Source organism: Anopheles ziemanni, chromosome 3, assembly GCF_943734765.1.
Source record: "Anopheles ziemanni chromosome 3, idAnoZiCoDA_A2_x.2, whole genome shotgun sequence".
NCBI lineage: Eukaryota > Metazoa > Arthropoda > Insecta > Diptera > Culicidae > Anopheles > Anopheles ziemanni.
In genome coordinates, this window is record NC_080706.1 from 77,118,638 (window position 1) to 77,130,307 (window position 11,670).

The 11,670-nt window shown below is 43.3% G+C and overlaps 1 protein-coding gene across 1 annotated transcript in view; it reads right to left on the minus strand.

The window, feature by feature from the left end:
- The window catches only part of LOC131285532 (uncharacterized), a gene marked incomplete at its 5' end in the record, with an annotated part of 50,487 nt that extends 40,288 nt beyond the window's left edge, over window positions 1-10,199 (minus strand). Inside the window, 5 exons of the mRNA XM_058314390.1 lie at window positions 1,623-2,975; window positions 6,109-6,288; window positions 7,880-8,013; window positions 8,810-8,867; window positions 9,834-10,199. Coding sequence (XP_058170373.1) covers window positions 1,623-2,975; window positions 6,109-6,288; window positions 7,880-8,013; window positions 8,810-8,867; window positions 9,834-10,199 — 2,091 coding nt within the window. The remainder of the gene's footprint in view (window positions 1-1,622; window positions 2,976-6,108; window positions 6,289-7,879; window positions 8,014-8,809; window positions 8,868-9,833) is intronic.
- Between the last annotated feature and the right edge of the window lie 1,471 nt (window positions 10,200-11,670).

The window sequence follows — 11,670 nt, forward strand, 5'->3', positions numbered from 1 at the left end:
CTGCAATAAGAGTACTCTGTGTTCTTTTCAAAACCACCCCGGGTGAGGAATAACACAGTGACATTTATCTTAAAGGCTTACATTAATTGTTCAAACACACTTAATACTTTGTACACGATAATCGAACAACGCATTCGGAAAGCACAGGAGAGTTTGAAGGCGAAGGAAGGAAACAAAAAGGAATAAATCCGTCCGTTTCGTCCCCAGAAAGATAAAAGCACCTTGAATCGCCCATACTGTCGCTGGAAGATTTCTAAGCAATGGATGTAAACACCGTAATGTTGCGTGCAGTGCGTATTTTGATAGGAAACGTGTACCCCGCATTCCACTGAACCGATGAAACCCATTCACCACTAACATGCACAGTATGAACAATCTAACAATCATGCACATCTACACTACAAACATACATTATACTACCATCTAATAAAAGTAACTGTAAAATATAGTTCTATCTATTCCCATCAGCATCGATTGGATATCGTTGGATTTTAATCCGCGAAAACCATAGCCGTGTAGCAGAACAAAAACAGCAATCCGTTGTCCATTGTGAGTTCTACTTACACAGAGAAACTTCTAAAAAGTTTTAACCCAAAACAACTTGTCTTGAAGAAACCTGTTATCCCACCGATGTCGTTGTTAGAGGATCGTAAGTGATTTTAAAACCTGTAAGGAGTTGTTTTTGTTTTCACAAAAATATTCACACATACACGAAAAAACACACACTCACTCACACGCTAAGAGCAAAATAAGTTTAAAAAAACGAACAAAAAATTAAGAAGTAGTGTAATAAACAATAATCCTGCTTAACAAACCGAAATCCACAATCTGAAAATGTTACACAACAAGGAATAAAAATATAAGCGTTTTTGGTAAGTAGTGAGAGGACAGGGGAGAAGGTTTGTATACAACTCGAAAACCCAAATATGTACAACACCACGCCAAGAAGGAGGAGGACGAAGCGGAAAACTAGTATAGTAAGGATATATGTACAACAGGAGTCCGGTACGGACTTACAACTGGCGTAGAAGATAGAGAGAACCCCGCGCAGAACGAAAGATAGTCACGTAGGACAGACAGGACGGACGAACGAGAAGGATAGACAGACAGACAGACGGACAGACAGACAGCTAGGAGTTTGTGTGTGTGTGTAGAGAGAGAAGAAACCATATCCCGTAGGAGCAAGGGTGTTAAGTGGTGCGTTCCCCGTACGATCAGTCGATAAGCGGCGGTCACACACGGCAGGACAAACTGTACACGTCCCTTGCCATTCGTTTTCCCATTGTTTGGTCCATCGGTTTTTGGGCGGGTGCGTTTTACAAGCGCGTAGAGTGATAGATAATTTACAAGACTTTCATTCTTTGTGCGGTTTGTGAGGAAAAGATGCCGCCATCTTCTTCGTGCGCGGGAGAGGACATCAGCACACGCTCCTCTCCCTTCGCTTCCCCCGTTGGATTGTGATTAGTTTTCGGGAAGCGGGGGTTGATCGGGAGCAGCCGTGCTTGGGTTTTGTGCGAGAGTTTGGGGGGCGGGGGGGTATGGTATTTGTTTTGTTTTGTTTGTTTGCTGTTGCGTTTCGAAGGAAAGGCTTTAGATGCCCGCTCTACTACGTAGCTACTTACGGTCGCTTGCTGCTGATGCTGCTGCATCTGGTGCACTATGTTCGGCCGGTAGGACAGTGGGAATGCGGCGGCCATGTTGTCGCGCACCGAGGTGCAGGTCGTTATGAGCGGATAGTTCATCAGCGTGTTAATGCTGTTCGGTGGTGGGCGCATTTCCATCGAACCCCGACCACCACCACCACCACCACCGTGGCTGATACCGTTGTTATTATTTCCGTTTGGCGTTCCACCACCACCACTACTGTTCGTCACTGTTGTTGGGGATCCTCCACCCGAGCCATTGTTGGCAAATTGTTGCTGCTGCTGAACGTTGTCGTTGTTGAGGATGAGATTCTGGTTGATCACCTCCAGCATGCCCGGTTGGCGCGGAGGTAAGGGAGGCGGTTCGGCCTGCATCTCACCACCGGATCCGGCGGCAAGTCGATCCGCCGGCGAAAGGTACATCGTCGTGCTGGTGGCGGTGGCGGTCTGCATTCCGTCCGCGAGCTGCGGTGAATCGATTGACATACTGGTGCTACTGTTGTTGTTATTGTTGCTGTTGTTGTTGTTACTATTAGCGGAACTATTGTTACCGCTCGAGCCGCCACCCTTCTTCTTGCTACGGTTTTTGTTGTTGCTCGACTTCGAGCTGGCAGAACCGGACGAGGCACCGGAGTTGAGGCTTGCCGTGTCCGCCGCGGCCGCCTTTGCCGTCGTGGCCGCCGTCGCCGTTGTCGACGTGGGAGAAAGGACGAGATGCGTGTCCAGGTCGGAGACGAGAATGTTACGCCGGGAGCCGACCATCATCGTCGTGGTGTCGACCATATCCTCCGGCTTTTTTGGAATGTTATTGCGCTGCGGCAGCGGTGGCGGTATGTCGGTGTTCGCCGTCTGAGTCTGTTGCTTGCCAAAGTGTCCACCGGCGCTTCGTGTCATGAGATGCGGAAGGTGCTGTTGCTGATGATGGAGGTGATGGTGGGGATGGTGATCGGCGGCACTGCTGGTGCTATACTTTTTCGACGACGAAGACTTCGACGGCGTGCCCGACGAAACGGGGGAATTGGTTGTGGTGCTGTTGTTGCTACTGTTCAGCGCTCCTCCACCACCGCCAAACATGGGACCGCCGCCGCCACCGGGTCCTCCACCGTCCGGGCTCATGCACTCCGGCGAGCGAAGGAAGGCGGCTGTCGGCGAGCTGATCTCTTTGGCGTCGCTGGACTTCTTCTTGGTCCCGAGGCTCAGCGAGGACAGTGAGCGGGGAAAGCGGGACAGGAACGCCGGCGTCGACGTGGTGTTCGTCGTCGGAGGTTGCGGTTGCGCGAACAGGGGCGGCGTGGTGATCGAAGACGCGCTGAACGCAGGATATGCGCCGGTCTAGGTGGAGGTTTTTTATGTTTTTTTGTTTTGTTTTGTTTTGTTTTTCGTTTTGTTGGTTTCGTTTAATTTGGTTATCCGTGCGAAAAAGAGGGGGAGATGTGGAGAAGATCAAGTTCATAGCCAGAACGCAATGATGGTATGTTATTGGGAGCCGTTTGGGAAAATGGAGTGGATTGGTTTTTATTTTTGATATCGGTTACACGGGGAAATTGTGAACATTCGGCAGAGCACGAGTAGAGAGAAAACAAAACAAATAAACGGAAGAAAAAATAATAAAATGTTTGATTAAACAACAAGCATTAAACGGACGATAATCGAGTGATATGAGAAATAGAGAAAAAGGGGTCGAGAGAGAAAGGGAGAGGGGGAGAATGATGATGTTTTAATAGCCATGTTTTGTGAATATTCGCATGTGGGAAGGTTATGATGGGCGTGCAGAAAAATGCATCGCCAGTGCAATTTTCAGGTGGGTGCCATGTGGTGCAATTTTGGTAGTTGCCATAAGAAAGGGAAAGGAGTGAAAAAAAGAAACAAGAGAGAGGAAGAGAAAAAGAGAGAGAAAGAGAGAGAGAAAGAAAGTGTAAGAAAGGTAGAGATCGTGATAAGACTCTGCTTGTGCGATATCTCCTTCCTTGACGATGGTTTGCTTCGAGCATCGCAACCAACCCGTGTGCATTTTTGTTTTCCCAGCTAAATCAAAACCCATCCCACTAGGTGCTCCTGTTCGAACCCAGCATGAAACGCAGTGTCATAAAACAAACGGTTTTAACACGTTAAGCGCTACGTCGGCCCCGTGGGGCCGACAGTGTTCTTCCCCGTAAGCCGGCGTCGGTCTGCTCGGGCCGACAGAGCCCGTTGGGTAGGCCGGCGTTTCTACGAATCGCTGGCAGAACGGGAAGTAGTACAATTTGCGCGTAGCGCTTAACGTGTTAAATGAACTAGATAATATAAATATGTAATTATTTTTAAAATATAGGTTCAAAAATAACGCTAATGCAAAAACCCTACCGAATACAGATTCCAAACGGGCAATAATCAACACAACTGTGGTATGCAAAAGGGAAAACAACAAAAACTCTTCGCATCGTAAGATACATAGCAAAAAAAGGAAAAGACAAATCAAATAAAACCAAACCGATGCCATCAAGATGTTGCAGCTTTCTCTACCGGGAAGGGTGGAAACAACAACGTTGAATAAATTAAGAGCAACATGTCAAACAACACTACACTGTACACAGGCGGCAGCCTGCCTGGGGGGAGAGCTGCGACTGCTGGAAATGGGAAATCGATCATTTACTCGAAATGCACAAAACGTCTACGAGCATTCCTTAAAACAAACCAGAACAAAAAACAACATTCCACACTATTTACTATAGACGACGAAGGGGTGGCGCACGCCAAACAGGATAAGGCTCTTCTGGGGACATTAAAAGAAACGCGAAGGCACAGCATACAGAAGGTTTAAATAGCAGCTCGACATATCCTTCGGACAGATCTTGGTGGACGAATCTTTACCTATCTATTTTGTTTATGCAGCAAATCGTGTTGCTTATATAGAATTTTGTCTCAAGGATGATAGATTGATAATCAAAACGGATAAGAAGGTGATGTCAAAATGTCATGCATCGTTGGAGTTTGTATGCACAGACACGAGTTAGGCGAGAGTATCCGTCCGTCGATCGAGGGTTTCGATGATGAAAGAAAAGCGGTTTCGATTCTATAAATTAAATAAGGACAATGGTATTATCAACTCTGATCTGATTTGCCTGAGTGATGCCGATGAAAGCAAAATTCGTTCGAAACCTTAAACTAAAACTGTCTGGCGATTCATCAAACCCTATATTGTAACAAATAATCACGCAGTGATGCTATGCTATGAAACTGAACCATTTTGTTGGTTAAATTCTATTTCATTTGTGTTTTGGATTAGAAGATGTGTTTAAATGATGTGTTGATGAAAATTTCGCATGAACTAGATGACCTTAACATTTAATTGCACAAATGTATTTAATTAATGGCGATCGTCGAAATTCGTTTTTGGTAAGTAGCAGCACAAAAGATGCATCCTCCGATCGAACATAGATGCTGGACAAAAGACACGCACACACACATTTACAATCATACATGTACACGAACACATAAGCGAGTCATAGAGTGGAAACAATAGGTGGCCATGTCGTTGCAAAGTGATGATTCGGCATTTTGAACCACCCCGTTTTACAGTTTAAATACCGAAGAGTGAAGGCAGAAAACTCAACTTACTACTGTTGAAAATTTTCAACATTCTGATATATTGTTTTTTTTTAAACAAAACCTTTACCATAAGTAAGGTAAAAATGGTGGAACACAAACAAAACAGGGAAAAATTGTAGAAAATTTCTTATCGTCTACCAGAGTTTAAACGACTTTCGATCCTGTTTTCATTCTACAAATATGGATTATGTTTAAAAGATAATTGCTCTTGTTGCATTAAATTTATCTTGTTCGTTTACTATTACTTTTCAATGAGTTTTTTTGTTACCAAATTTGAAAATTATCGTCTACCAGAGTTTAAACGACTTTCGATCCAGTTTTCATTCTACAAATATGGATTGTGTTTAAAAGATAATTGCTCTTGTTGCATTAAATTTATCTTGTTCGTTTACTGTTACTTTTGAATGAGTATTTTTTATTACCAAATCTGAAAAGAGCGTTTCATCTACTCTATTGTGTGTTTTGTGATCACATTTTCATAGTGCCAATTGACGATGAAACATAAACTACCGTTTAACAAATCGGTTAACATTGTTACCGTTTCTATGAGAACATTTTAGGATTCCATATCAGAAGAGATGAAAACTTGGTTTTAAAATCGATCAAATCTCAACATTTCCTGTAAAAAGTTGTGGTGAATAACCTCGAGGAGGTGGCGGGTGAAAAAAACATTAAACAAATTAAGACACAAAACATACCACACAGAAACTGGTAAAACAGATCGTGATTTTGTCTCTGTGTGTGTGTGTGTATATATGAGCGAAGCGAAGAGGACGAAAAGTGAAACAGAGAGAAGAGAGAGAAAGAGAGAGGGAAAGACAGAGAAAAGAAAAAGACGGAAGGGTGGAAAGCGGAAGAAACGTAGATCGAACGTTACCTCGGCACGCATCTGCTGCAGTTCCTTCTCGAGCTTTTGGATTGTCGCGTCGGCCCGCGCCACCTCCGGCAGATGGTGCTTGTTGCTGGCGATCAGGATTTCCCGAGTTTTCTTCTCCTGGTCGAGCATCATCAGCAGCGTGTTTATCTTTTGCACCTCCATCTCCCGCTGCTTGACGCACTGGTTGGTGTATGGGGGGGCGGAAAAGGGGAGCAGTGTTAGTGCGGTAAATTTAAAGGGATGTTCAAAGTATTACAATTTCTTTTCGATAAACTCCCACAATCCTGATGTCGCATCATCAGCCGATTATCACGATCGTAAACTCTTATCTCGTAAACTCTGCAAACCGAGTATTGCTCCAGCTTGATGCGTCGACGACGATCTTTCGTCTGCGTTCATTTCTAAACAAGGGTTTTTCCTGAGCGTCTCTGGCGTCGTACCGACCCGGCATTGGCGCATTCCATCGCCATCGGAAAAACGGAATGAAAAATCCCGAAATAGAGTGATTCAACCCGATATCGCGGGGTCGGATGGTGAATAAATAAAATTGGAAGTCAGCGACACAGTGTGAGAGAGAGATAGAGAGCAACATAGCTTGAGAGAAGGAGAGAAAGCAGAAATTAGCATCTGCCTAGTAGATCTCCATCCAACAAGATCATTTTCACATCTACGGGAAAGAGAGAGAGCAAATTTGGGGAGCCGATTTTTGAGAAAATCTGGCAAAATCGGTCCCTCCATGGGATTCGCGAAGGAAGGAAAAGTTGACGAGGGGGAAGGGTAACGCTTCGCAAACCCAAAAAAAAGGGCGGAAGGAATAAATGCCGCTTGCATCGCCGCACACCTCGCGAACCGAGGGAAGCGAATACACATATTGGGAATATTTTTAGACGGAACTGAAGGAAAATCACCATGTCGCCGACGATGGAAAAACACGGGTATATTGCCCGGCTAAACGATCTTGGCTGTGATCGGCGAATGGGATGGGGCGAAGAAGCGACAGATGATGGCGACGCTCCTGCCACCCCTTCCGATGATCTTGACATTTTGCGATCGATGATGGAGTAAATTTCGTGGAAAAATAAACGATGACGGGGGTGGGATGAACAAACAGAAAAATAAGATTCAATGGCGGTCGAGAGAATAAAATCATCCTCGTTGGATGCAAGAGTTTGTTCCGAAGCAATGAAAAGAACAAAATTCGGTAAACATTCGTATTTGCAGTTGGTTGGGGTTGAGGTACTTCGAAACGAAATGAGATTGATAAATAGATAATAAACCATTATTCTAGTCCTGTAAACAGTATTTACGAAACTAAAAACAGGAAGGCACTCATTTTGACGCTTACATTGTTATCCTAATTGTTTAAATGAATATCATTCATAACAAGTAATACTTGCTGGCAACGGTAAACTTATTTACAATTTCTCTAAGGATTTGTGGACAAGCAAAAATATTGTCGAAATTTTATTAGGAAAGATGGAAACTCGGAACATAATCATGAAGGAGTATAATTTAGTGTTGTATTAAGTTTCTATGATTGATATTTAAAGGAAGTTTTCATGTTTACTTTATCACATTTAATTTTGTATGTTTTGAATTAAAGCAGATATTTTTTTCTAACCACACGATCTCACTCTCTTCCAGTGACTAAAAAGATTCGCTAGCTTTAGTAAACCCATTATTTGAAAGATGAACATTTCTTTCGCTAAGTTCAGTAAGTCTGAACATGTAAGCAACATATCGCGGCCGTGGGCCCTAGATAGATACTTACATCGACCGGCTGCGGTGCGGTGATGCTGTTCCGCTGCGCAATCGGCGTCATCGGCGCGATGGAGTTGCTGGAAGGCGACGGACGCTGCATTCTGTTGCTGCCTCGCTGCACGGTCAGTTCAACAACATCCGATGCTGAAAATGGGAAAGGAAAATATTATTATTTCATTTCACTCATTACACCAGAACATGAGATGTACGAATTTTAATTTGAAGAAAAATACATAAAAGTTTCCTTCAAACATGGAGAAACTTGGGGGGTGGAATTTGAAAATGGTTCATTCGACAGAAGACATGCATGCGAGGCTAAAGCTAGGGTAGATGGAGATATTTTGTTGGTATTCGATATAAAAAAAACTACAGTATAAAGATATTACTTGCAACGAATATGATCTGACATGATTTAAATTGGAAAAATGTCTATATATAGACATATAATGGAGTAATGTTGATAAATCTACAGATGGCCTTACATTAAGCATATGGAAATTAACTAATATTTGAAAATAAATGTATATTTGCTTCTACAAATAATTAAAATAAGCTAGAAACTAACTAAAATATACATATGTAGTAGTTGATACCGATAAAAATTATTAAATCTCATTCCGAGGCAGCACAGTCTATGCAAGGATGTTAAGAGTAACTATATATTTGCTATCACGAAGCGAAATGACAAGTTCATGTGAAATATTTCAGTATGCTGATTAGCAAATAGTAGGGAATGGATTTTGCTCATACTTATGTTATCTTGTTAGTGTTTGTGTGGCGAAGGTGATGTAAAGCGGGATAGTTATGATTTTTATTTTTGCAGTTGGAAAGTATGCTATTGGCATGGACAAAATAAAACAGTTCAAGACCGCGCAGTGTTACGACAGCGCCTAGGTGTTTCTTTGGACTTTTTATTACATTACTTTCCGTTTCATTTTACCTTTGATCATTTCCACCACTTGCGTGTGGGTTGACGCTCGCACCGATGCTCCATTGACCTAGTGTGTGAGGGACGGTGTGTTGTGTTCCAGGGGGAGCGCGGCGAGCGGGATGGTTTCGGCGCGAGGAAGTGGAGGATGTTGCAGCAGACGAGACCCCGCGAACGCGATGTCGTTTCACGGATGGGCGCCCGTTCGACAAGTTGGTACGAAAAAAAAATGCACGCACATACACACACATACATACAACAATAAAAACGATCGGTCAGGCGGCAGGCAGTGCGGGGTACCAGGCGGCAACATTCCGACGGTGGTGGAGAAATGGAGGCAACGGAAAGAAAAGGAAACCGTAAATAAATAAATTAAAGAAAATAAAAACCAGTTTACATAATTCTCCTGCAATGCAACGGATGAAAGTAAAAATCCCTACCACCGAAGGACTAGTGCAGCAGGTGACACTTCGTTCCTTCCTTGTCTTAACTTCTTTGGTTTTTCCCTACAATTTTCTTTTAGTATGCTGTTTTTCTTTTATCTAGTTTTGTTTGGATTAAAAAAAGGTTCCGACTGCGCTTCAATTTATTCGATAGCAATTTTACTCTCTTTAAAACTTTGCCTCTGTTAATTAATTTTACCTCAACTCTGCATCTACCTCCCCTTCGACTTTGATAATGGCTTTTGATTGTTAATCTGCCACAATTTGATCAAATTTTAAAGATATGCTTTTTGTTTTAAGATATTAAAAATAAAAACTGGAATATTAATTCTTTTTTCCTACTAGAAAATAGTTAGCAAATATTAATCTTAAATAAAGCAAAGAATATTTTTTTTATTTTTTAACCCCTATAAACCTCAACGCTTTGATTATTTTTTGTTTTATCTTCTGCCCTTTTCTTGAAAAAATTTATTATTGTTTCGATTAACTTGAATGGCCGATCAATTTGTTCTACGAACAGTTTCATTTTGCACGATCCATATTGCATGGGCTCGGGAGATTTTCCACAACCCCGCGAGAGCGTGACATTTTACCTTCAGGATCATATCGTCCGGCATGAGACCGGCTCGTCGGGCCGCCCCGCCCGGCTTGACGCTCTCGACGAAGACGGGCTTGTCGCCGGACACCTTCATGCCGTAGCCGGTCGCATCCTTGTGCACCGTCAGGACGAGCGTTTGCATCGCCATCGAACCATTGGCGGCGGCTTCCCGCGTCGGTGTCAGTGACTGTGGTCGCTGCGGGGACTGGTGGTGGTGGTGGTGGTGTTGCTGGTGGTTCTGCGACTGCTGCTGCGGAGTCGTTTGCTGCGACTGCTGGTGCTGCCGGGGCGACGCTGCGTTGCCATTCTGGGTGGTCGGGATGCGGCTGCTCTGATTGTGTACTGGTGACCTGCAGTCGGGTAGGAGTCAGGACACATGTGTGTTTGTGTGTAAGTGTTGTGTGTCGGTGGGTCAAAGGCCAAAAGGACACACGGGTCAAGTGGTGAATGAAGATGTGTGTCGAGAGATTTGTTTCCCAAATAGCATTCGAACCACGGGTGGGAAGATCCGAATCGGAACCACAATCGGGAGGAAAAGGAAAAGTAGGAGAGAAAGAACGTTGAGAAAAAGAAATTAAAAAATTAAAACCTAAACTTGGAGGAAACATGTAAAAAAACAAAATATGCGCAACGTCATGAAACAATTGGAAAAGATTGGGAAACGCCTGGAAAAAAAGAAGGAATTGTGCGTGGAAGGAACTGTGCGTGTGCGTGTTTTGTCGTGTACCGGAAAAAACCATTTTCTTTCTATTGGCCGCCACTAGCAAAGTACAAATTGAAAAGCGAAAGCAATTGCAGCAGCGAATCTTTGCAAGTGTATCAGCGGGTGCTGCGCCTTGGGAAATTGAAAAAAATAAAAACGAGAGAACCAGACTTGAAAAGTGAAAGACACCCAAATCGCGGTGTCACAAATGGGTGTGGCTGCAAATTTACACAACGTCTACGAAGGTGAATTAATAATTCACGATTATGATGTTGCAATATGATAAAATCAAACACGTCCTGTGCATAAACAAATCTAACTAGTGAAGAAGGGGGTGGTTTTTGTTTGTTGTAATATCAGTTTCTAAACTAGCCAAAACACCGACGACCATGCAATACTTTTCTACATTGATGGTAATGATTAACGATTAAATAACTAGATTATGGTAGCTTTGGCCCAAATGAGCCGGATTTTGATGGAGCATGAACGTGAAAGAGTGAATAATGTACAAAATGGCGATGAGCAAACACCGACAAGCTAGCTAAGCTGACCGTAAAACCAAAAATGAATCGTTTAATTAACTATTGCACTTTTTAATGGGGGCACGACGACTCACGTAACAAGCAGATAAATTGGCACGAGGCATAACAAGCCAGTGTTTGGTAAGCAATAATTCATTACTCACAGCAACCAGGGTTTAAAAGGTGACAACTGTTATTGAAGTGCTGCCTAAATCAGAAATCTTCTGGTATAATTTAAAACGTCGGAACAGTTGATATTATTTACCGTCTTATTAAAATTGTTCCAGCCCTTTTCCGAGTGCCATTTTAAATTCGTCCACAGTTGAGCTTCCATCGTGCTCGAATGGAAACCCAGAAACACCGTTTGCCCAACGTTGAAAACCGTTTGTAACGTACGCAACACGCATGCTAATGTGCGAGAGAGTGTCTTCGAGATGCGCACTCACTACTGAGAACACATACCACCCCTTCCGTCATCACCGACGAGCGGAACCGGGTTAGCCTCAGTTGCCCTTGCACTTGCACTTCGGCTGAAATAATAATAATAATAACTAGCGCACAAAGCTAGTCGACATACCACATGATGATCATGCCCAAGGATGTAGTTC